The following is a 27,283-nucleotide window of genomic DNA, read 5'->3' on the forward strand; positions in this document are numbered from 1 at the left end:
TTTTGCAGCTGGCTTGTTACATGTGAGAGCAGCTGCAGGCTAAGATTTTGTCTCATTCATTTAATTCACCTAAGGTGGCTGCTCTCACATGCAATAGCCCGACCGCGAAAGGCCTTCTGCGATGCTCTCTAGCAAATCCCGAAACCTCTTTCAAAACCCTTTTCGTTCTCTCTCATAATGGCCGTTTGGATATGTGCATTTTAGAATCCAAGTTTTTAGTTTGAAAATAGTGTAAAAGCGGGTCATGATCAAGCTGTCGGTATGCTGGCAGCGTTTCATGGATTTTAAGTAAGAAAACCAGGTTTTAGAAATCTCTCCCGTATCCTGCGATTTCTAAAACTTGGAAACATGGGACGATCACCAGCTCTCTTGCTGTCGGAAAGAAGGGCTAGAAATAAGAAAACAACGGCTGTTCTCTTTCTTCTCTCGTCTCCCAACTACAATTTTGAGGAAATCCAGGATTCTAAAATAAGCGTATCCAAACGGCCCCTAAACTATAAACCCTAACGCTACACAAGCCTCAGCGTCGATCTCAAACGGGAGCTGGTCGGGGCCGATGGATGTAGCGATTGCCAGGTAGGCCTGTGTTCATATTAAGGATAAAACTTCATTTAATTTTTGCTCAAAACTTTGCTATTACTATTACATCTGAAATTTTGTTTTAATTAAAGACTCCTTTTTCTTTAAATTGATTTTTTTCTGTTGGATTTGGATTTGGATTTTTTCTGTTTTAATTAAAGACTCTTTTGTATGCACTCCACACTCCCGAATGTGATAATTATCATGAGTGAATTATTGTAACGAGTTGAGAGAAAATTGGGAAGGAAATAGAGGACGAAGGAAAGTCATTAGATGAAGCCATGGAAGAACCCTACTTTTACAAAGTGATTGTATAACATAAGTAGGACTTATTTGTGTGTTCGAGTGAACAAGGGAAGAGCTGGTTTGGTAAAATTGCTAGATGGAGGGTGTCACGCCTCAAAACAAGCCTTACAACGGGCACGTGACAACGCCACATACCTGCAATCAACCTCACAGATATGCAATGCAACATTAATATAGACACGGAGTAGAACAATCCAACCATTCTTAAATTCAATAATTCCTAGATTTATAAGTCAATGTGACCCGAAGCCAAAAAAAAATAATCAATAACTACAAGTGTTCTCACAGTCCTCTCAAAATAAAAAAAATCAGAAATAGCAAATGATAGATGTACTCGAACTCCGAGCCTCACATCCACAGACCAAGCTAACTCTCAGGATCTGCAGAATACCATCAACAGTCAGCTACTGCCTTGTACATTTATATGAGAATCCATGACGGATCCGGGAATGCCTAAATAACAAGGGCTACAAACATCACGTGAATAATTAAGTACAATGATATAGTAACAAGGAAATAACAACAACAATCATGTGTACATATCCACTGCCCAAGAGACCTTTGCTTCCTCAAACCAGCGAAGCAAGTACATACAACCACCACGTAACACCACGTGGCTACCCAAGCCACGGACTCGCAATCCTCAATATTCAATATGCAGGGTATACCGTACAAGCCATGAAGGCCCGACCAAAGCAACCCAACGTGTCAGGTATACCGTGCAAGCCACAAGAACGCGACCGAAGCAACCTGTGAATACTGTTATCCAGATATGGCAAAAGCCACGAGAGCCCTACCATAGCATCCCATGTATCGGAACATTTAGTGATACAGATACTCAGGTATATCACACAAGCCACTAGAGCTCGACCAAAGCATCCTGAGTATCCAACCTTACCGCAACATTATCCACACATCACACCGCATGACATGAGACTATCTTACGCCAACATGCAATGGTGATATACATAACATGATACGAGAATGCTTAGCACATAGCATGTACGAGGATAGGGGTGCACAGTATTACATCATGAAAGCAAGTAATTGCCATGTTGGGTCCTTATTTTGTGAATTTCAGGTTTAAACCAAGAGTATAATACAAGATAACAGTTTCTCAACTCAACTCAACTAAGCCTTTTGTCCCAAACTAGTTGGGGTCGGCTAATGAATCATTTAGAAAATTTTCATGAAGAAGGTGAAAGAATCTACCCTGTTCAAATTGACTAAGTCTAATCCTGACACTAGTTGGGTTCTTCTAAATGAATCATTTTCTTCTATTCTCTCCTATCCAGGGTCATGTTCTCTGTTATGTTCATAGCCATCAAGTCTTTCCTTACTAGTTCTACCCAAGTTGTTTCGGTTTGCCCCTTCCTCTTTTTACTCCATCAACTTGGCACGAGTCACTACTTCTCATTGAAGCATCCAAAGGCCTACGTTGGATTTGCCCAAACCATATTAAGCGGTGATCTCTTATCTTCTTCTCAATTGGTGCCACCCCCAGCTTTTTACGGATGTCTTTATTTTTAATTATATCTAACCTTGTGTGGCCGCACATCCATCTAAGCATTTGCATATCCGCTACACTCATCTTATGCACATGCTGCTTTTTAGTGGCTCAACATTCTGAACTGTACAGCATGACTGGCCTCACAACTGTTTTACAAAACTTTCCCTTCAACTTGGTAGGTATTTTACTGTCGCACAGAACTCTTGAAGCATGCTTCCACTTCAATTAACCTGCTCTTATTTCATGGTTAACATCCTCATCAATCTCTCATTCCTTATGTAGGATTGAACCAAGATAGCAAAAGATATCCCTCTTAGGCACCTCCTTTCCAGTCATATTTATTACATTCTTGCCCCGCCTCCTTACGTTACTAAAGGTGCACTCCATATACTCCGTCTTAGTCCTCAACTCAACTCAACTGAACAAGGCCTTTGTCCCAAACTAGTTGGGGTCGGCTAAATGAATTCTTTAGAAAAATTTCATGAAGAATGTGAAAGGAATCTATCCGGCTCTAATCCAGGCTCTAGTTGGGTTCTTCTACGTAGATTATTTTCTTCCATTCTATCCTATCCAAGGTCATGTTCTCAGTTATGTTCCTAGCTATCAAGTCTTGCCTCAGTGTTTCTACCCAAGTTTTTTTCGGTCTGCCCCTACCTCTTTTTACTCTATCAATTTGGCACGAGTCGCCTCTTCTCACCGGAGCATCCAAAGGCCTACGTTGGATATGTCCAAACCATCTTAAGAGGTGCTCTCTCATCTTTTCCTCAATTGGTGCCACCCCCACCTTTTTACGAATGTCTTCATTTTTAATTCTATCTAACCTTGTGTGGCTGCACATCCATCTAAGTCCTACTCAGTCTAAAACCTTTGGATTCCAAAGTAGTTCTCTATAACTCTAACTTAGCATTAGCTTCTGCTTTGGTTTTATCAATTAATAATATGTCATCTGCAAATAACATACACCACGGCACTTCATCCTGGATACCCTCCGTAAGTTCATCCATAACTAGTGTAAAAAGATAAGGGCTTAGAGCTGCTGATCCTTGGTGCAGTCCTATTGTAATTGGAAACTCACTAGACGTGCCATCCGTAGTTCTGACACTAAATTACTGCTCCATCGTACATATCCTTAATCAAATCAACATATTTAGTAGGCACTTTTTTCCTTTCAAGGACCCACCACATAACACTCCTGGGAACCCTATCATACGCTTTATCCAAATCAATGAAAACCATATGAAGGTCCTTTTTATTTTCTCAAAATCTCTCCTTAACCGCTTAATCAAGAAGATAGCTTCCGTAGACAAGCTAACAATTTATTAGTATAAAATCATAATTATGGATACCAGAAGATGAGTATGGTTGAACAATTTCAAAAAGAAACCAAACACTACTCGGAACAACAATGGCTCTTTTCCAGGATACAAGATTCATCATAGATCCAACATAAAACGTACCTTGATGAAAGCTTCCTCAACCTCGTGAATCCGAGGGTCAATCATTTATCACCACCCATCATTCCATTATTAGAGGGGTTTAAGGCTGTAGAAAAGATGGAACCAAATGGATAGTCAACTATTCATTTGTGTTAGAGATACAAGGTGGAACCAAATGAACAGTCAACCAACCTGTGTACAAGGGTCTGATGTATTTTCCTCTTTTCTTCTGGAACTTTTTTCAGATTCCCATTCAATTATAATTTTTAAGCATCTTATTACTATTTAAAAAATATCATTATTTTAAGGGAAGTGATAAATCCGCCCCTTTTGATTACTTGGGACACCCAGCAGCAGTGTATCAATGACGGGGCTGATGTACTTCACATCAATGTCATTCTATGAAAATAAGGTTTAAAATATAATCTAATTAAATCTTGATAGATATTTAAATTTTTTTCTCATTTTTAGATTTCTCAAAAGAAAAAAATGAACAGTGCCTCGCATCTCTATTCAGGACCATCACACAATGTCACAAACACCAAACTGCTAGAAATTTATTTCTGCAAGCAAAATGCAACAACCAGATTGCACAAAACACACAACAGAGGAAACAAGAAAAATGATAGGACTGATGGAGCTTTAGATAGAGATGCTGTTGGGAATTCCTCTTCCAGTGAGCCCACCAACACCACTGTAATCAGAAGTGTTCGGATAAAGCAAGGTGTAAGGCACCTTTGCAGGCCCAAGACGGTTCTTCAACTTCTCATCGTTGTTCATCTCTATGATCTTCTTCTCAATCTCCACCAGCTTCTTCCCAAATTTGTCGAATGCTTCCAATGCGGCTGAGTCCGCAGTCCACTCAAGTGTGTCTCGCTGCCCGAGGTAGACCTCATCCGAAGTGTGCTTGGACAAGATCTCTATGAGTGAAACCCCAAGGAGGGTCTGTAGCTGAGATGTGATTGTTTGCAAGAAGACTTTGTCAGGGTTCGACGCAAGCTCTGCATATTCAGTTGAGCCAGGGGAGGGCATGAACCGGCGGCTCGCGGTTGGGTGGTTCGGATGGTAACCAGAATAAGAGTACTGTCCGAAGTTAATAGCTGCGTGGAGGGCAGAAGCAACCCATATGATGGTGGTGCATGTTTGGGTTAGATCATTGAAGGTTTGCATTTTGGGCCACCATGGTTCGTCCTTCTTGTCGCTATGTCCCTTTTCACGGAGTTCAGTCCACCAGGATTGGAGTTCTGAGTCAGCTTGGATTGCAGCATCAGTATGGTAGTAGATGGAGCAGTAGTCATTCACCCAAGTTTCGATTGCCGACCAGATTTCAAGACCATCGACGGCGAATGGGTAGTCCTTGATCAGTAGGCGGAGGTTTTGGGGTTGGCTCGGATCTTGGACTGCCATTCCTCTGAAACAAGTGAAATAGAGATTTGGGTTTATTTTGGTAGAGGATGGTTTGATCATCAAAAAACATGTTATAGTAGGTTTTTTTAAAAAAAAATGTTATAGTTGGGTTTTTTTAATACCTAATGAAAGAAGGGAAAGTGATATCTGAGTTTGTTTTGGAATAGGATGATTTGATCATCAAACTCCATTTTAGTGTTGGGTTTTTTAATTACCTCTTGAAACAAAAGTGAGAGATTTTGGTTCATTTGGGAAGAGGATAATTTGGTAATAAAAAACCGTGTTACTGTTGGTTTTCTTGAAGTATCCCTCGAAAGAAAGCGAGAAATTTGGGTCCATTTTGGAAGAGGATGATTTGGTAATCAAACAACATTTTAGTGTTGGGTTTTGAATCACCTCTTGATGAGATCTGCTGGAAGTCCCTGTTCGGTGAAAACCCAGTCCTTGTAAACCATAGATGACAATTCCATGGAATATTTTGCTGGAAAGACGGTGCTTTCGATCAAGCCACCAGCATTGACGAGTGCCTGCCGAGCCAAGGCATTTATATTCATTGTATCCCGATAATGAGGATTCAAAAGCTTATGGATTGGATGAAGAACGCTCAAATGTCTATTGGTTGCAATCACAAATGGCTCGATTGATGCATGAGTGTTTAACCTGCATTCCCATTCAAAAAAAATTTAATCTGATAGATCATTTATGGAGACATATTTCAATATCGGATTATGGTTTGAAAAAATGCGGATTCATACCAGTGGCTGATAAGCTGATGAACGCCAGAGTCATTCACGGCAGCGAATGCTTTTGCCAATAGCCATACCGATCCCTCTACCCCTTCATGGGCAGGAGTGAATACTTGACTGACCGCCCCATATTTCTCTCCCTCAGGGTGAGGCAAGCTCAGCTCAATTGCCAATGGTGTCAAAGTCCCATCCTCTTTTAGGAAGAGGAGAGTCCTTGTGGCGTAGAGCTTTGTGGTAGTTGTGTTTATCCGGTTCACATATGGCATCAACATATCATGATGATCTAAGATGAAGAGCCTGTTGTTCTTAAGTGCCTGGAAAGGAATCAAGTTTCCATTGTTCTAGTGATCACAAGCACACTACTAATGCACAACACAGCTAAATGGGTTTCATCTGAGGTTTTAGACTTTTAGAGAAATTATTGAAAATAAGAGACATTACAGGTAGTTAGATGAATTAAACAGTAGTAATACCTCGTCAACTGTTAACCCTTGTAGGTTCTTCTCAATGTGTTCAGCGGTTATAGTACTGTTCTGGTTACCATATGCTTGTGGATCAAGCTTGCTGACAGGGGGGAACACCTGCAGACAAAAGATGTTATATTAAAAGTGATCTTAAACCATTAGCAAATACCTTGAAAAATTCATAGAAAAATCAAACTTCTAATTTACTTGGAGACTGCGGATGATAACGGGGTTCAATCCGGCAAGCATTTGTCTTGCAAATTCCTCGTCCGTGCTCCAAGCCCATTTATCAGCTGCCATAGTAATTGTACGAAAACAATACAGTGAAAAAAAAAAATCAAACATGCAGTCATGTATCTATCCCTTATTTTAATTAGCAGAATTCTAACCCCAACTAATATGTACAATATTTACTTTGAAATTGTATGTTCATCTGTTTTTCAGCTATAATTTCTACTTCTATTGCTAGTCGTCCCCCATAATGTTAATTGCATAGGTAATGTGCATCTATAATAATTAATATATTTGATAAATTTAATGTAAATATATACATGAGCACTACAAGAAAAACCCCTTTTAGTGACGGATTTAAAACTGTTTCTAAAAATCCGTAGGAAAAAAAATAAAATAGCAACGGAAATTACTTCCATCTCCAAGTAAAATATATTCAAAAACCGTCGTCATCATGGCCGGAGGTAACAATCGAGATTTCAGCTTAAGTTCGATTAAAATTCTAGCATCAATGGCATACATACCTTGAATCACTTGAGGCAATGGATACTTGAGCAGCCGTTGGCCATCTGTGCTAATGATATCGCTGATCATTTCTATGGGGATCAGATTCTTGATTGCATCGACCACAGGAGAGAAAGGTAACTGGATTCCTCCCTGGTACATATTCAGAACTTCTTGAAAGGTGACAAACTCATTTGGCGTCCCATTACAGAGACCCTCCAGCAATGGGAGCAAGCTCTGAACCACGGCCTTGATAGCATTTTCCAGGAAATCCGACATCTTCACATGCCCAAACCGCTCATCTCTTGGGACGTAAATGTCTAAGCTCAGTAAGATCAATCTACTCTCTGAGTTTGGATCTGCTTGTTTCAATAATGACACAAAAAATCAACTTTGAAAGATTGTTACAAATTTCAGAATGCTATAGAAAACCAATCAAAATAGTGTTTGATTAGAAAATAAATGTGGTCTTGAAATGGCTAACCTGTCAGTGTATGTCTACGGCCTGTTCTTCCCCTGCGAGGGTAAGGGTAGTCTTTCGATCCTCCGAGAACAGGGCGTGCTAAAGACGGAAGGAGGTCTGGAGCTCCCAAATCATTATAGAAGGCGTAGTCGTAAACTCGATCCCACTCCTGACGTTCTCCTGTTCCATTACCTCTGAGATTCACTAGCTCATCTTCCCTGTACTTGCGCAGAGCTTCAGGTGTGTCGCTTGGAAGGTAGCTCTGCCAATAAGGCAAAATAAATATACAAAGAAGCTAGGAACACTTGTTGAAGTATAAATGATTAAATGACATCAACTCTAACGGCTTAAGCTTTTGAAGTAATTGGTTGTTTCACAAGGTATCAGAACTATTTGCCTCCACGGCATGTCCTAGGTTCAAAACCCAACAACTCCTTGATATTAGAAATTCATGTGTATGGCCAACCCAGAACAGAGGACCAGAGGGGTTAAATAACACCAACTCTATCAACTTAAGCATTTGGACCTGTAATTGGTTGTTTAACAAGTCATGCAGGGCAAACTTGTTTTTATTAAGTTTGCAGTAGTTTATGTTGGGGTTCTACGTGAAAGCAAAAAGATCTCGGAGGCCATATCGTAAAAGTGAAGGGATGTGGAAGGGCTTATAAGGACTTGGGCACCCTCCCCTCAACGGCTAGCTTTTAAGAGTACTCGGGTCTTAACAGTTTATGAGAAATGCCTTTAAGCCGATTCTTATGCAGTTAACGTGGGTTTTTACTGTCATTTACTGATATAACTATGTTTAGTTCACCAAATTTAAGTAATTTAATTACCTGGTTGGAGAAGAAGACCCGATCATAGTTGTACTTGTTAGCAGGGTAGACCCAGGAATCGCAGACAAAGTGGATACGGCCATTTCCTATTCCAGGAAAGTCTTCGAGGGTGAGGGTCTTGAGGAAGAACTCTTCGTCATGAAAGTTCTTCACAATGAAAGCTGCAGGAATCCCCATGCTCTCTATCCAAGTGAACGTAATGCTGTACACAGACTCGCCTGCACTGATCGTTGGCATTGCTGCATTCCAATCTTGCAGATAGGCAACCTCTCCCACCATTCCTCGCCCACCCTTGTCTATAGAAACCCAAAAAGAAGATGGATTTTTTTAGAAAGAAAAATCAAATTATTAGGATTGTTGATCTTGTAAAACATCATGAGGTGACCCACATGGTCTTCGGTCACGTTCGAACCAACATGCATCCACTATGTAAGATAAAAGACTACAAGGTGTTGTCAATGGCATTTATACACAAGGAAAATGTGGGGCCTAAAAAATTCTTTTTAGAAAACCATCTACAAGGGCACTCCTATTGGTCTTTCTCAGCAAAGTGCATTTATTGTTCTTTCAATTTTACCTTTGTGCGTGCCATTCTCACATTTTTTGCCCTTGTAATTAAACTTTGTTGAGATGGACAAGTGGGGCTCCCTTGTAGCTAGTTTTTGCAATGGCGTTCTTCAGTTTATTATTCCTCTTAATATATTTATTTATTTCTAGAGGTTAAAATTGGGCAGATTTATAGACGTTTATACCCGTTCATTTTAACCTCCACAAATGGAAGGGTTAGGACGATCCTATGAAGCTGATTATTTTGGCACACCCTATGTATATGAGGGCCTATCAAAAGAATGCTTTGGATCATCCAACCAATGTTAGCCTCTATGTTAGTGAGGTCTAGCTCATATAAGCTCATATGAGCTCTCTCTCTCTCTCTCTCTCTCTCTCTCTCTCTCTCTCTCTCACACGAGTGCTAGCAAGATGCTAGTGAGCAAACCGTGACCAAGATGACCACTCCTGCGTGCCTTACATGTGGACTGGACCATTTGCATGAGCTAGCCGAAGGGCACTTAGGTGGTCTAGCCCATATATATGCAGGGTAGGTAGGGAGTGACGGCCCGATATCCTACCTGGGTGTCCTGATCAAGGTTTTAAATTTCGACCGAAATCTGAAATTCCGGGTTTCGGTCGAGAACGAAATAGAAATTGGGTTAAATCGAAACGTTACAAAATTTTGATCGAAATTTCGTTGTCCCCGGGCCGAAATTTAAGGGATAAGACCAAAAAATCTGGTTTTTATTCATTATTTAATATTATCCCAAAATTTCTGCTGAAATTACGAAATTTTGGATTTTGCTGAAATTTTAGACGGGATAAAATATAACATTATTTGATTTCGATCGATTTCGTTCAAAATTTCGAAATTTCTGCTGAAATTTTGGTTTCGGTGAGGACTGAAACTGAAATTTTAAACCTTGGTCCTGATTAGTTTTTCTAATTTATATGTCGAATTTCCTTTTAACCAATGTTTTTACAAGTAGGGGTGCACCTCGGGTCGGGTTGGGTCGGGTTGAGGCCAACCCAAACTCGACCCGAGGAACCATTTGCTCAACCCGAACCGACCCGACCCGAGTTCAACCCTACCCAACCTGGGATTTTAACCTTAAAAAATAAAAAAATTATTAAAAATGTCGGGTTCACTCGGGTCGGGTTGCCAAAGCCCTCAACCCGAACTCAACCCGGGTTGAGAAAACCTAACCCGAACCCGACTTGAACTCAACCCAACCCGACTTTTTTCCGGGTTGAAACCGTTGGGTTCTGGTTGAGCCCGCCCAAGTTGCACCCCTAGTTACGAGCCTTTAATTGCCAACAAGCCAACTGTGTTTATGAATAAAAGAAGCTACAAGGTGCAAATATACGCTCAGAATAAGAAAATAACAGATTTTTCTTAAGAGATCCGAAAAGGGAAATGATATATCCGCCCCTTTTGATCACCAGGAACACCCCCATTGTATCATTGAATTCTTCTGACATAAGTACAACACTGACAGGGGGTGTTCCTGGTGATAAAAGGGGCGGATATAACACTTCCCGAAAAGAATTAACATGGGTGTAATAATCAGCAAGCAAGCTACCGAACGCTAACTTTCATATCTTTCATGTCCGAAAGGAAGCAAAAGCAAAGAAAAAAAGGGTTATTAGGTGACAAATAAATTAGATCCGGTCCCATGCTAAAGACCAATCCATTAGATCAAGTTCTTGCCACAGTGTGAGGAATAGCCTCAAAGAATAGAAAAATGATCCCCTCAAAAGCATGGAAAGAAGAAAATAGGAAAATACATTGGCTACTGGTATTCTCACTACCATATTTTGATAATGAGACGAACTCACCCTATCTTTTATTATTTAACCAGCTGTAAAAAGGAAAAGACAAGGTGAGTTCGTCTCAACATCAAAACATGGTTTTGCAAATATCAGGGGCCAATATTTTTATAGTTTTTGGTAATGAAAAGAATACCGTTTTGATCTCGTATATGAATTCTATTCATTCCATTTTTATTTTCAAGCAAAAGAAAGCAGGAAGGGAAGTTCACCTGTTTTATCACCACTGATAAGCTGAAAACCAACCCCTTGTCCCAAGAGCTCATGAAGATTATCACTGATGGTTGCATTGAGGTCATTAAACTCTAAAACGTTCTTTTTCATCAACACCACCGTTCCTTTGATCTTCAGACCATTACTCCCATTTTGAAGGTTCCCTGTCAACCCGTTTACAATGTTTTGAAACATGGTTTCTCAATAAAAAACCACAAACTCAACAAAAAATGGAAGAAAATCAAAGAAGCTAGAAGATGAAGAACCCTGAGAGAGAGAGAGAGATGGTGTTTGTGAATGGAAAGAGGTAGGTACTTATAGGCAAATAATCCCCAACGTTTAGGAAGCAATAATATAGATAATAAATTCGCCTATTTATAAAAAGGTCACCTACCCGTTTTGTCATTTTCACATTGTTATTTTGGCTTTGTTTGGGTCTCGAGCTCTCTACTTTGCCACCTTGAGCACGTGTCATGATAAAGTATATCCCTTTTTTTAATTTAAAAAAATGGATTCCCTGCAGAGTCCCATGCACCAATTCTATTTTTTATGCTTGTACAAACTACAAAGCATGTGGAATTATCATTTCGTCGTGCCTAAAGTTGGTCGGTGTAACTTAGGCCCTGTTCGTTTGAGATTATGACCACCGATTGTGAGCCCCAACCAATTATTGGAGTCAAAATTACATTAATTTTGTGTCAAATAATCCTCTAGCCTCTAGGGGGCATACAATCGGTTGTCACAATCTCAAACGAACAGGGCATTAATTACTGTTGATGGGCTGGTAGAGTCTCACCGCACCATTAAGCTCCATTCGGTTCACTCTATATACTACACAAGCTACCAGTTGGATATGTTTGATAATTTCTTGTATTTTTTTACTAAATTCCTAGTTAATTTAGAATTCCTAAGTTAGAATCAAGATAGTTGGAGTTAGTTTAGAAGTTATAGTTTTAATGGGAGTTAGTATTTTGGTAAAAGTAAGAGAGTAGGGTATGATTTTCGACATAAAGTGGACTTATGAAGTGTATGGATCATCTCTTTCATTGAATAAAATTTGGATCAATTTTTCTTCTTCTTATGATTTCCTTGTGGACTCTAGGATTTTTGTTCCAAGGTTGAAGAAGGTGATCTGCCCTTCTTCAGCTTCCACACGGTCATAGTCAGTTCCAGACCTTTACACTAGCAAAAGAGTATTACGCAAAGGCTAGCACCAGCTCCGTTGTATTAGGAAACATTCCAATAGTGTATACCTATTTCAATCAGTTGTATTACTTGACTTATCCTGGTTTATCAGGATTGGTGGCAAACTTATTTGTCCATAACTTTGTGACATGCGAGTGTCTAGGCAATATTGTGGAAAGCCATTTTGTGACTCCTTTTTTGAAGAGAGAACGGCTACCTCGCAGAGGTTGCTGAATTTGTCTTATTCATTTAACTCATATGAGGTGGCACTTCTCACCTGAAAAAGATGTGATGCAAGATTCCCTAGACACTGCCTTGATAATATTTCGTATCTCACAGTATATCGAAAAAGTTTTTTCTGGTCCGTCAACTAGAAACACAGTGGGTCCACATTGTTTGGGTGATCAAACCATTCATTTGATGAGCCCTATGGAGATGATTGGTTTGATCACCCCAAATAATGTGGGCCCATAATAAATGGTTTGGATCACCCAAACAACATGGACCCATTGTGTTTCTGGTCGACGGAATAGATAAGTTACCTGGTCGACGGACCATAAACACTTTTTCGATATATTGTGAGATACGGAATATTATCAAGGGAGTGTCTAGGCAATCTTGCATCACATCTTTTCAGGTGAGCCACCTCATCATATAAATTAAATGAATGGTTTGGATCACCCAAATAATCTGGGCTCAAAATATTTGTGACGACGGACCAGATAAGTTATCTGATCGGTCGACTAGAAAATGTGGATCCAATAGTGCAGTCTTTGTAGACGGTTTCTACCAGGGCTCCTGTGGGTTTAACATCCCTCATATTGAAAACTACTATCAAATTAGATAAAGAGGAAAAGTTAATCAAATTTTAGAGAGATTGACTCGAATACTTTACATCAATTGATGTAATTTTTGGTCATAGTAGATCCAAAGCAAGAGATGTCAAATGGACGGTTCACATCATTCGGTCCTAGCACCATCTATGCCTTAGTAGGGACCCCTTATTGTATTATGTAGAATGAGGTGGTGCCCTATTCAGGCATTCATCCTCGCTTCGGAGGGTTGTTAGGAAAACGAGCTGAACAAAGCACGTGCACCTAAAACAAACAAAAAAAAAAAGGGGTCGCGATTGGAATATTCGTTGCTTTTTTTTTAAGGCTATGACATCTTGTTCTCCCTAAAAAAAAAATCTCTCTTTTACGAAGTCTTATGTTTTGCACATGCACAGTAAACAAATATCACGTAAAATAATATTTGCTCGTCCAACAAAATTTGTAGGAAAATAAATTTAAGGTGTCTTTTTTTAATGCTCCGTAAATAAACGTGCGTATTTGAATTGGGAATGATTATCGGTATGGAGTGCCATTATCAAAACAATGGAGTGCACTGCAGACCCACCCTAGCCCAACTGTCTTTTCTTCTCCTTTTTTCAGCCTTTTCTAATCATTCATCTCCAAATTTCAGTGTCAGTTATCTTTATCTTCTCTTTTTTTCTTTTTTCTTTTTTCATATTTTACCTTTTTTTGCACTAAGAAGAGCATTTTATCTATGCAGTTCTGATAAAAGGAGATCAATCCGTATCGTTAATCAATAGAAACAGAATACTCTAAAGGCTAAGGTGATCTATTCCTCCACAATTCTAATGAATTTTCATCAGTTAAATAAAAGCAAGTTTAATATAAATTTTCAAAAGTTCATGTGGATTTAGCCTTGATTTTTTAATACATGGTTATTGGGTACTAAGTTGTGTATAATTCAAAGATAAAGGGAGGAGTAGGTTTTGAGGATTTCAATGTTGCAGGTTAAAGAAATCAGGATAATGTTTGGATGCGAGAAACATGTGGAATACACAGAATAGATGTATTCCTTGGAAAACGGAATACAGTAAACTCCATGCATCCCACGTGAATCTCCATGCAGCACCATATCGTCTGGTATATATATTAGACAGGTCCAAAATGGTGGACAACTTCTCACCTTTCGATGAATTGACCCTTGCAAAAAACCAAATACAAGGGTGCCCCACTAGATCATCTCACCAAAGCGCATTTATTATTTTTTTAATTTTATATTTTTCTATATCATTATAATTTTTTTCCCACCGATCGAGATGATCAAAGCAATACAAAAAACAAGAACAAACCATCATGAAGATACAACTCAAGGGGAAAGAAATCATAGACTTCCAACTCCAGCCTAGACCGCCCTCTTCTAGCTAATCTATCGGCCTCAGAATTAGCCGACCTCCTAACATGGTGGTATGAAACAGAGTGACTTACCACTTGGTCGGGTATTTCATTCGTCCATTGAGCAAACCTCCAAGGACATGAAGAACCCAACCATTTAATCGCATTTAATGATTCGCCCTCCACTATTACATTGTTTAAACGAAGTTGCTCCAACATCAATATGCCTTAGTGAGCCGCCCTCATATCTGTCTAGTTTGAGTCCACTATCCCAATAGGGCCTGAAAATGCCCATAAAGTATCCCCTTCTTCATCTCAAAGAATTCCACCATTCCCCGCGGCCCCAAGATAGCCCAAACTTGAACCATAAAAACTCAAGTTTAAGAAACCGCTCCTAGGAGGCTCCCAAACTTAGGAAATTACATGTCTTCCCTCCCGACTATTACTTTCCAATAGCCAACCTTGCTATAATTCATGTGCCGAAACAATGCAAAACTAGATAAAACTCTCGCCCAAGCAATTGTGAGAGCAAGGAACTTAATGTAGAGAAAATAAGAGGATTTCACCCACCCTCCGAACACTTGTGCATTCCGCTCATTCCATAGGACCCAAATGACCGCTAGCAAGATAATCTTCCATAAGATCCTTCCTTTACTCTACCATGGGACTACCGCCCACCCTTCTACCAGCTTTGAATACCCAAGAAACACCAAATCTACAAAGGCTTTGCATCATACGTACCTCGCCAATTTACAATGGAGGAAGATATGGTCCACAATTTCTCTTGCTCTAATGCAAAGAGCACAATGGTCTATAATCCACCAATGACGATGTCGCAGATGGTCCACTGTTAGAATTTAAAAGCACAAACTCTAGAAGGAGTTGGAATCCTCCAAACTTTACTTGGGTGAGACGGTCAATGGGCTCACCCTTGTAGCTAGGGGTGCAACTTGGGTCAGGTTGTATTGAAATATAACTATTAAAAAACACCAACTAACAGCTTAAGCTTTTGGAGTAATTGGTTGTTTCAAATGGTATCAGAGCTATTGCCTCACGACAGGTCTTGGGTTTAAACCCCAACAAATCATGGACATTAAAAATCCAAGTGTATGCCCAACCAAAAAAAGAAAAAGAGGCTGCATGTGAGGGGAGTGTTCAAGTATAATTGGTTAAACAGCACCAATTCTAACAACTTAAGCTTTTGGAGTAACTAGTAAAAGTGCCCAACTAGTAAAAGTGCACGTATGTTGCACGTCGAACTACAGTATGTTAACAACATATAACAGCAAAAAACATGTTTATTTTACAACTTAAAGCTTCCATCTTCCCCCACGGGTAGGTATGTAAACATTTTAGGTGACTACATTTATAAGATGTGGTTCAACCATGGTTTTAAATTAAATTTCGACCGAAATCCAAAATTTCGGATTTCGGTGGAGACCAACACCGAAATCGATAAAAACCAAAACGGTCATTTATTTCGACCGAAATTTCGGTTTTTCCGAAATTTGACCAAATTTTTTTTTTTAAATATTAATTTAATATTTCACCGAAATTTCGACCGAAATCTAATATTGAATAAAATATTAGATTTCGAATTTTGAAATTTCAGGGTCCAAAGCTGTACCGAAACCGAAATTTTAAACCTTGGTTGCAACAACCACAAATTAGGCTATAAAACCTTGTCAAAGTGCAATGCAATCTTGTTATTCTCAGTTCCAATTGCACGGTCCTCCAGCAATCTCTGTGACCTTAAAAAGTCATAATTCATATTAAAGGACACTAATAAAGAGAGCATACAATTATTAATTCATATTTGTGAATCCAATAGAAACCTATAATCATCAATAGTTTTTGTCTCTAATCATATAGTAGGTACCATGTTGGGACATCAAAACGGATCACAGGCACTTTCACTACACTAGAGAACTGGAATGACACCACCACCAAAGAGTAATGCAATTCTTCCCTTAGTCTGCGTAGAAAGTTAAAACGTGAGATATACTATTTTTACATGCAAAACATGAGAAACAAGAAATATGTATTTAAGTCAAACTGCTAAAAAAACAAACCAATGTACTGCTCATAATCATCTGGGTACATCACATATATTTTTACACAACCATTAGTCTAATAAAACATGAGATCCAAGAAATACATATTAAGCCAAACTGCTAAAAAAACAAATTGCAATTTGTTGTACACACTCGGCTAGAAGAACTTTTCCTGCACATAGCAACTATTATTAGTTCTCATAAATTAATAAAAAAGCACACACAAGCTGCTTTTCAAATTTCAAACCAGCTTCAAGCAAGTTGTCTCAATAACCCATGATGAATATCCACAAACAAGCAGTTGTAGTTCTTCAAGAGCTCTAGGAACAAGTAAAGTCATCCATCGGACTTAGTTCAAAGAGTTTCATGGTCTTGGCAATGACAGGAATCTTGTGAAAAATAGATGCAAATGCAGCATAAAGATGCCAATTGGGTTCGGTAGCAAAGTTGATGGTTGGACATTTGCATTATATAGATGCTTTGCTACTTGTTGGAATGCCTACAAATATGATATGGGTAAAACTATCAGCAAGCAGATATTCCCAGCCAAAATAATACTCAAAACTGTAATATACAAATCGTTCTAAAATTAAAACATTAAAATGCTTTTTCAAGATCACGACTCTGGTAGCTTTCATCTCAAGTCCGGATCGAAAATGGCTCAATTTTTCTTATGCATCCTGTTCAATATAGCCAATAAAAAAATGAAAATAATAATTAGTGGGAAACTTGCAAAAGAATGTCCATTCTGAACTGGTGCACAAAGAAGCTCGGAAACAGAAAATTTTCTAGGCGGAATCTAATGGAAATTAAGTGTACCAATGATGGAAACAACACAACAGTAAAATTTAGCTCAACAGTACAGTTCTATTCAATACATCATCATTAAACGAAATAAAAGCTAACATGTGTAAATTAAAGCAATATGCATTTAAACCTTTTCGTCAGAATTTTTTTCATGAAGTTTCATACAAGAAATGTTTAACAAATTATAGAATAATGTTTAGGCAGAGGAAGGGAACCTTAGTCATGTATCAAAATCTGGGTTCTCCTCAATGCTCCATGGAAATGCTCTTCAAAATAAAGTGTAAGTAAAAAATCTCAGCACCTTCAGGACCTACCCGGAACTTTTTGATTTCAAGAAGGATACTCTAGGAGGGGAAAAAAGGAAAAAGAAATGAAAGATTCTAGAAATAAAAATAGGCATCCAACAAAGATAAGTTGTTATAACACCTCCCATTCGTTTAAATGTTTGGGTCCCACTGGGTCCCACTTAAGCGCACCAATGGGAAGCGTTATAACAACTTAAGCGCACCAAAAAAATGGTGCGCATAAGCTCACAACAATTTTCTCATATATGTGTGTGTGTGTGTCTATATATATATATATATATATATATATATATATATATATATATATATATATATATATATATATATATCATCCATTACTGCTGGATGAGGCCCATCTGTTGGAATGCCTGCCAGATAAATTGCCTACATCATCAAACAAATTCAGCAAATCACACCTATACTTTTGTTGCCAGTATTTTTTCTTGAAGAATAGGGTAGACACCATAATTTTCAAGCTTTTGGATGTGAGATGTACATGCATCTTATGCATAAAGAAGATATCGGCAAGGTTCTGATGATACGAAAATAAACAAAAAAAAAAATCAAACACCTTAAATCTTTCGGGCATCGTCAAAGTCAAATCAATAACCAAGAAGGTTCTAATGATATGAAAATAATAACTAAGTCTGACGATATCTTCTTTTTGATCTATTGTTGTTGTTGACACCACAACAATAACCAAGAAGAAAATCTAAACAATCTAAATAGAGTTCCCTCTTTAATTAACAAAATGGAAACAAACATAAGATCATGGTTGGTTGTTTAAAACACATTCTCTTGGTTTAGATAAAAAAATCTAAAAAATACACTTTATCTTAATATTTAGAGGCAAAATTACAATAGATCAAAATTTTACTTGAATGAATAAAATAAGATGTTGGTATTATTATTCATGACATTCTAAAGGAATATAAATGTCAGTAGACCGATTTCAGAGAGGCAAGTGTGTTTTGATAATCAACATGATCAGTCAAGCCTACATCAAACCTAATTATCCGGTTAAGAAAACTGAATTATACATTTAATTTAAACCGAACAAATATTGATCAGAACTGCTAATAAAATCCATTAAGAGCATATATTACCAGGAAAAAAAAGCAGACACCTATCTCTGTCAAGTCCCATCAAGTCAATTTAAAAAAGAAGAACACCTACAATAAAACAGAAAAGTCAATATTTCGACAAATAAATTAGTAAAGTGAACAAATCTAAATCATAAATTTACTATTAAAATATTTGAAAGAAATAAGAAAACAAAGAATGGTGGGTTTTTTCCGTGAGAAGGAAATGAATCAAATGAACAGGAAAATTGGGATAGGGAATAGAGCAATAGCATATTTATGTAACATTATTTTATTTTTTCATAGCAGAAAATATATTAAAATTATAGCAACAACATGAAAATTCCAAACAGACCACTATGTGGATGTTTGTTAGCTAATCCAATAATAATTAAACATTTTGCACATAAACAAAGAGGTTTGTGAAACCAAAGTCCAGTAGTCAATGTGATTGTAATTGCAATCTAAAAGAAACTTCTATTGCATGAAGTTCATGCAAGGAACTGTTTTAAAGTGCAGTAAAGGAAAAGATTGAAAAGAATTCTACCAAAATTGTTCCTCTGCCACCTAAAAAAAAAACCCATGTAACTAAATGATAGATAAGTTACAAAGTTGAATCAAGATTCGGCCAATTCAAGTCAACCGACCGACACTAGCTTTAGAGACATATGAGCGAGAAAGAGAGAAGCATTTCAATTCAGGACAAATGAAGTAAAATAGTATAAAATTCATAGCTCAGTTGAGAAATTAAAATTTTAAAATCGATACGAGTAGTGCCTCATGGTTCATGCCCAAGAGTTTATGATGTACATAAAAAAAACCCACACATAGAGAGAGGGAGAGAGGGAAAAACAATTTCCATACGATATAACCTATTCTAGGGAGCATTTACTCATACATCTACTGCTATACTGCTATTTACCACCCAATATTAAAAAAAGATAGATAATCCAAGTGTCAAAAAAATGGATGGATTTGCATTGATATTTATTCAAAAGACATATAGCTCAATAAAAAATCTAATTAGAAAATCTAAACCTAATTAGTTGATGGAATGGCTTTAAAAGAACAAACGATTGGTTCGTATGGCGGGTCCACCTTTGCGGAGTCCACAAAAAGCAACCAATCGGTGGCTTTATAAGCCACTTAAGCGCATGGACACTTTCCTCACAAATAAAACCATTTATATGAAGTTAATCGTAAGAATAAAAAACTTCCATTGATAATCTTTATAAATCTCTATGGAAAAAAAAACTCTTGATAACCTTTTAAATCATCAATTAACGATAAGCAATTCATAACTATCATCTTCAGAATCATCCTCAGCAAGAGCAGAATAGGGGTTGTTATGCAACAACTGTTGTTTACTGGGGCCTGGGGGCAGTGAGCAGCTTTGTTAAATAGCCTTGGGTGATCTAGAAATATAAGAAATTCATTACTGCAAATCCAAAATAAATTAATCCAAGCATGATTATGTCTGGAATAAATGTGCTCTATTGGCCACTCATGTGTCTTCCTAAGCACTGTCATGCATGGTAGCCTATGCTGAAATCACACCTAAACATATCATTATGCAAGAAGCCACATCACTTACAAAACAAGATGTAATTTTCTTTCACTAATGAACGATAAAAAGTACACAATGGAAAAAACTGTGTGAATCATAGATTTATAAACAAAATCCCCCAAAAGTAAAATTTCAGTGTAGAAGTTTCTACACAGCACCCATCTAGATCATACATTGATGCAAAGTAGGTCCTAATAGATCACTTATTAAATGTCAACAAAAATGAAAGTTATTTAATTCCAACCATAAAAATTGGTATGTTGGTGTGTTAGTCACCAAAAAGATATGTTAGGGCATTTTTTTCACCATATCAACTACCCTTATTTAATTTGATCTTACATTTTACATAGAGGAGAAATTGACAATGATTTTAAGCAAGAAACGTCAAATGCAGGCAACGACCAAAACTGCTCAAAATTTCGAAGAGACATTGTGAAGAGATAAAACACAAGTATTTACCAATGTTTTGCTTCTCACATGCATAAATCAAACCATCACTGAAATTTAGGGGCGGAGCTACATGTAGCATAAGGTAGCATAAGGTGGGCAGCTGCCGCTGTTGAGTTGGGCCAAACTCCTTAATAGGCCCAACTCAAATGGGCCCAGCCTTATGTATAAGCAGCCCCCCTTATGTATAACCTGCCGCCCCTTATGTATAAATCCTGGCTCCGCCACTGACTGAAATCCAACTTTTCTATCATCATATCTTATGAATGTCCTACATTGGCTTTTAGGAGAGACAACAATCTATATCATCTCCCCCAACAAAACAACAAATTGGTTTAGGAGAGACAACAATCTATATCATCTCCCCCAACAAAACAACAAATTGGTTTACGAGAGACAACAATTTATATCATTTCCCCTAACACAACAACAAATTGGTAAGAGAGCTAAGGGAATTCTCTCCTTTTATCATTGTCAATTTCTCATCAACATTTATCATAGTAAAGGGAGATCTGGTTCGTTCTCTGCCCATTTGATTGGTTGTAGCAATGAGACCAAGCTGAACATGAAATAGGTCACTCACGTGTATTGTCATTAGGCCCATCGACGTCATCAATCAGATGGCAATATCCTGAAATCACTGCTCTAGATTTCACTTTGTCAATAATCATCAATTAATTAGCAGTACAAAATCAACACTTCATTAACATACATGTCAGAGTTTTTAAGTCACTAATTCACCTTTTTTTTTTTTTTTCTAGAATAGTCTAATTATATAGGGTGCGTGGGATTCAGGTTCTATTTCGTTCAATAAACAAGTACCCGGTATTTTAAAAAAAAGAAAAAGAAAAAAGAATAGTCTAATTATACTGATGCAAAATTAAGGGGCTATGAGAAATGCTTAAAGTGCTTCCACTAACTTTGGCCATTGTAAAAAATTAAAGCAGAATATAACCAAGTTCTTTTATAGACAAATTATTGCTTAGTAGTGCATAAATCACCAACTTTTTGGTCTCACATTCTCAGAATTAATCTACAAAATTGTTGATCACCTGTAGCAATTAAAATACAAGAAAATAAAAAAATTGGCTTCATACCTCAACAGACCCATTATACATTAAAAAAACGATGACCATCTGCGCTAATAGCCTAGCAATATTGCAAGCTCTGTATATAGTTCATCTGAAGAATAGACAATGACTAAGAGAGATACCAATGCCACCGGACCAATTGCGACTTGACTCATTGACTCAAATATAGAATAAATAAAGATAGGAATGAAACCAGAATCTGTGTATAAAAAATGATATAATTCAATCAAGAAAAGAAAAGTGTAGCATATAAGGGAAACCAAATACACTGAAAGGAATAAAAGTGCAATATACTCAAACGAAAGCAAAAATCTCTTAGCATTTCCAGGAATTATAGTTCACAAATGAAATAATCACCGATCTCCATGTAAAAATTCTCTTGAATATCCATCAACAAAGACAAAAATTGATCAAAGAAGACGGTGAAGAATAAATACAGAGAGAGAGAGAGATACGGAACAAGTGCCTACGGTGATTCCAACCATAAGATCGTCCTGCAAATACTCTCTCCACCTGTAGCTTTCCCCCAAAAAAAAAAAAAGTACTCTCTCCACCTGTAGGTTCATGCTCTTGAGCTCTGGATGCCATTTGGAAGCAAAAGGATGGAAGAAGAAGACAAGAAGGAATTAGAAGATGGAAGGGATTCTTTAGTCTGAAGAATTTGGATCCAATCTCTTGATCTCAAATCCAGCTTGCCGATCACACTCATCAGGCTGGGGGAAAACATTACTGGTCTTTCATTGTGTTAGGTTTGGAGGAAGTCGGGAAAAGCTTGGCAAGGGGTCCAACGATGGTGGTGGTGGTCAGAAGAAAATATGGTTGAGATTGAGGGAAAGAGCAGTGGAAGAGGGTGGAGGAGCATGGAAAGGAGAACAGAGAGCATAGACAGAAGGAGAAAAAAAGGAGATAGAGGCCGAGAGAGCTGGCAGCGTGAGGTGACACCTGTGGAGAAATCGATCGGTTTGGGGAGACACCTGGGGGGCGATTTTTTGAACGGTCATGCAGGTGAACAGCTATTGGTTGGAGAGACGGTGGATTCTGTGCTTTAGGGGAGAAGAGTGTTGTTGGTACTTGGTAGAAGGAGTGGCGGTCTCTTGGACGGATATGCAGGGGTAATTCATCAGAAGATGAATTGACATCTGGTGGGATTTTTGGACTTATCCCCAGGGGCAAAGCACAATTGAAAATGACGGAAAAGCCTTGAGAAAAGAGGATATAGAAGGAAGTTTATCAAAATATAAAGTGGGACACACATGGGAGGAGAAGTTGGTTGACGAAATTTGAAGGTGTAGGCTTTTAGAATAGTAAGGATTGGTTGTTTCAGACATTGGGCTTTGGCTGAAAAATGGAATTCGAAACATCCCAAACTTAACCTGATTTTATATGGTAAATGCTCAACCCGAATTCCCAAAAGTTGACCCAATTGAGTTGCACCCCTGATGTAGGACGTTTTATTAGTTAGTTGAGTGGAGTTTAGAGATAATGGCTATCCTAATCTCTCTAATTGGTTAGTTAAAGATAGAGTTTATCTGTTAGCTTGAGATAGAGTTTGAATAAGGTCGGTCTCTAGTTCTATAAAGGTGGATGTATGTACATAGAAAAGACAATTGGGTCATTGAATGAAATATCTTATTTTCTTCCTTTTGCCTTGTGGATTCAAGGATTCATTGTTATTTCCTTATGAATTCAAGGATTTTTATCGAAGGAGACGGTGTTTTTCTTCTACCGGGTTGAAGACGGATCTTCGCCTTTTTCTCTCACTTCTGCCTGTGCCAACCCCTACTTGTAGCTGGTTTTCACAAAGCACTATTCAGTTTAGCATTCCTCCTCTAATAATGCCCATTGTAGCAAAGCAGGTTATATTTGATGTCAGTTTCTAATGATAAGGACATGAGGGTAGCTTGTGTGTCAAGGTTAACCGAAACAACACTCCTTATATGGCAAGGTGTACCAAAATAGGGTTATGCATGCTTATCATCATATAATATATATGTAAAACAAAATCCTGGACGACGTGGGTGCGCCATGTGGCACCTCTTCTATACCCTGTTTCCTTTCTCCACAGATTCACGATTAGAAAAACCAGTTTCCTTTCTCCACAGATTCACGATTAGAAAAAGTAGCTATTCAGATAAGAATAAGAGGAATACGATTAGAATTTGTGCTTAAGGGTTTGTTTGAGAGAGATATTAGCGATAGAGTAAACTAATGAAGCTTTATGGGAGAGAAATTGTAGGAAGTTTAGAGGCTTTTTAGGATGTTAATTGGATTGCTTTTTGGGTTTTAACTTCCTCTCCTATGCACCTAAGATTAGAAGTTGGACACAAGATAGGCTTGGTATAGAGTTTTAAGGAAAGTTTTTAGGAGGTATTATGGGTTGAAAAGTTTGGCAATGTCTAATAGGAAATTTGCATTCATAAAGTTTAACTAAGGTCGGGTCACCCAAATTTTTCCACTTTACGTGAGTATAGTTTCTTAAACGTCCCGTGCATCGCACAAGTCTGCAACTAGTTCTAATAAAAAGATCAAGAATACAAAAAATGATTATTTAAGAATGTATAGTTGAAAATCTGGGGAGGACTGTTAGGGACATATTTACATGGGAGTTTCTTCCTAGCAGCTTCCTTTTATACAGGAGAAAATCTGTGCAAAAAATAACGATGTGAGTAATAGTGACAGGCACTTTTTGGGTCCCGCGAGGAGACATATTTTTAAATCTAGAGCATTGATCTTGCTGTTCGTTCGATGCCCAAGGAGCTATGAAAATAAATGATTTAGCTTTTCTTTCTTAGAGGGACCCTAAACGAGGCTTAATGGATCAAGGGCCTACAATCATCCTATTGACTGTTCTCATCATCCAGACTTAATTGCGAAGTGGGCCTAAAATGTGTCTATGGGAATGAGCCTAATAGCCCCTTTCTTTTTCAGTGGGGCCCACATATTTAGATGATCTAAACCATTCAACTTTTGCCTGTTCTATAGATTGGTCATGTCCCAAAACTCCGATAAATTTAGTGTAAAATAGGCTTCACAGTACTTTCTCTTTGGCTTATGTTTCCACAAAAATACACAGCCACATATCTTATAAAATCTAGCTATATATAAGTGGAAAACTTAGGTCGATCCTGAGGATATAACAGTACAAATTAAACATCTCCATTTGTAAACATCTGTTTGGAAATCCGGGTCTTGTTGGGGTGGGAGGTTTGCTTAGAGATGAGGAGGGAGAGACTAGATGGCCATTCTGAGGTCCCAACGGTTTCAAGTATTCCAATGAGGTAGAGGTAAGAGCGGCACTCCAGGTTATGAAGATCATTGATGATAACCTCTTGGATACATTGATAGTTGAGGGAGATTCTCTCAACACTATTAGATGGATGGATGGATGGATGATAGTAAGCCGTACCCGTGGAGACTTGCAGATTTGATAGATGAGATCTATGGAAATTCGCGGATTTGATAGATGAGAACCGTGACTGCATGGAAAGTCATCTTGTCTGGCTTCAACACGTTCGCCGCTCGACTAATATCAACACTGATCTACTAGCAAGGAAAGGAGTGAATCAGGTGTCTTTAGAGTTATTTTATTTCCTTCCTCCGCGATTTGTATTTTCCTTCTGCCACATACTCTAAACCTTTAGATCTATGTTCTGTCATTATTTTGCTCCTCAAATGCTTCTAGTTTCCAAGTTCAATAAAAAATATGCAGCCTGGGTGCTCGACTTTTCAGATTGAAGTGTTTTATTCGCATAGCTTACTGTTTCTTTTTTATAATTTGAAATGAATCCTTTTACTGGCTTGGGATGATCACTTATCTGATTGAGGGAAATTTAAGGTTGTTTTACTCTGCTGGAGGGGGAAATGCGTATTGTATAAATTTCATTGGCAGCATATTGTATAAACAGGTGACAGCAGGCACAAGAGGGTTTATGGAATGAAAACCCATCACTCAACCCACTGGCAGCATAAATTCCTTACAATTAGGGATCTGATATTTACACTCCCTATTCGAAGTTTACTGCTGGCTGTTGTGTGTTCCAATTAAGTTTTAGATAATCTCTCTACGCAATTATGATAGGCAATCCAAATGGTTAAAGAAAAGAAGAGCCATAGTGGGCATTGTTATAAACTTAGTTTGAAGTATAGTCGTCTAGGAAGAGAGTGCGAGAAATGAAGTAGAAAGCAAAAGCGAGAAGAGTCGGTTTAGAAAAGAAAAAATGTCAGAAGGGAATGATTTTGCAAGTCAATATGAAACATGTAACAAGCATCATTTGAAGCAAATAAGAAGCGTGAAGGAAAAAAAGAATTATAATAGGTTTGAGTTAATGTAGGTAAGAATTACAAGTGCTACCTATCAAAAAAAAAGAAATTACAAATTTTAGCGACGGGCGATGATATTTTCACTCCCCCGTGCATTACGCATGCACCCCCCTTATTATGTGATTTGACGTCAAAAAACATTAAAGCTGCCCACTGTTCACGTCAAATTAGGTTATAAGGGGAGCGCATGCATAATGCAGGGGGAGTGAAAACATCATCTCCCTCGACTTATATAATTTGAGATAGGAGGGATAAGTTATCTACACCCTAGGCTTAAAATATAGTGGGGGCCACATTGTTTGGGTGATCCAAAGCATTCATTTGAGGGGTCCTCACACAGAAGGCTGTGCCCAAAAAATAAGCTCCACAGGATTATCATCCCAAGCCTTCAAACTATAGAGGCAAAAAATGGACAGATTTGTGAAGGTTTATACATGTCAATTTTTTCCTCCACAATCGTAGGGATGGGATGATCCTATGTGTGGGACCCGATCCCCTGAGAGGGGTGCAGCCCGCCTCTCTCTTGGTCTCTCGTACCCACGTGAATGGCGTGTGCTTTTATTATTGATATAAATCATCTTTTCCGTGAACTTAGGATCATAAAAGAAATCCGAATTTCACGCAAAAGAGAACGACCAGAGTAGCCACCTAGGTAAGGGACCTAGGACCTATAAGTGACACTGCAATGATCTGTTATCCCAGAAGTCTATATTTGTTACTTGATTACGAGAAGGGAAGGTATGGCGGATTACCACCATATGCACCATTCTTGCCCGATAATCCGGTCTTCAATTCCAAAGATTAACTTATTTAAATTTCTTTTAAAAGCTCATTTAAACTCTCTTGATGTGCAAACTACGGGACATATATCCTAGATGATCTAATTTCAGAAGAGCAAAAAGCGAAGTTGCTTTATTATGTTGACTTGAAAAGGCATGTGCATATCCATGTTGCTAACTTTAGATGGCATGTTATGGTAACTTGCCACATGCATGAAGTTGTAAAAATGTTCAAGTTTTTGTGTACAAATATATGCATGCTGCTGTTCGGAAAAATGATTTTATAAATATATAGAACACACAGTAAAAACGTTAGAACGAGTGTGGCCTTTCTCTCTCTCTCTCTCACACACTGCTCTTATTAGAAATTGTTAGAAGTAAAGGAAGCA

The 27,283-nt window shown here is 38.1% G+C and overlaps 1 protein-coding gene across 1 annotated transcript; it reads right to left on the bottom strand.

Moving 5' to 3' along the window:
• Positions 1-4,337: 4,337 nt before the first annotated feature.
• Positions 4,338-11,333, bottom strand: LOC143845506 (putative linoleate 9S-lipoxygenase 5). The gene is made up of 9 exons (XM_077353883.1): positions 11,071-11,333; positions 8,480-8,775; positions 7,668-7,908; positions 7,204-7,542; positions 6,656-6,741; positions 6,458-6,565; positions 5,994-6,298; positions 5,635-5,898; positions 4,338-5,242 (listed from the first exon to the last, which is right to left on the bottom strand). Exons 1-9 carry the CDS (start codon positions 11,264-11,266, stop codon positions 4,474-4,476), a joined length of 2,604 nt encoding a protein of 867 aa, XP_077209998.1. The 5' UTR covers positions 11,267-11,333; the 3' UTR covers positions 4,338-4,473.
• Positions 11,334-27,283: the final 15,950 nt, after the last annotated feature.

The sequence above is a fragment of the Tasmannia lanceolata genome, unplaced genomic scaffold, assembly GCF_043159265.1.
Source record: "Tasmannia lanceolata isolate RefF3 unplaced genomic scaffold, GAP_Taslan_0.1 ptg000015l, whole genome shotgun sequence".
In the NCBI taxonomy this organism is placed as follows: domain Eukaryota; kingdom Viridiplantae; phylum Streptophyta; class Magnoliopsida; order Canellales; family Winteraceae; genus Tasmannia; species Tasmannia lanceolata.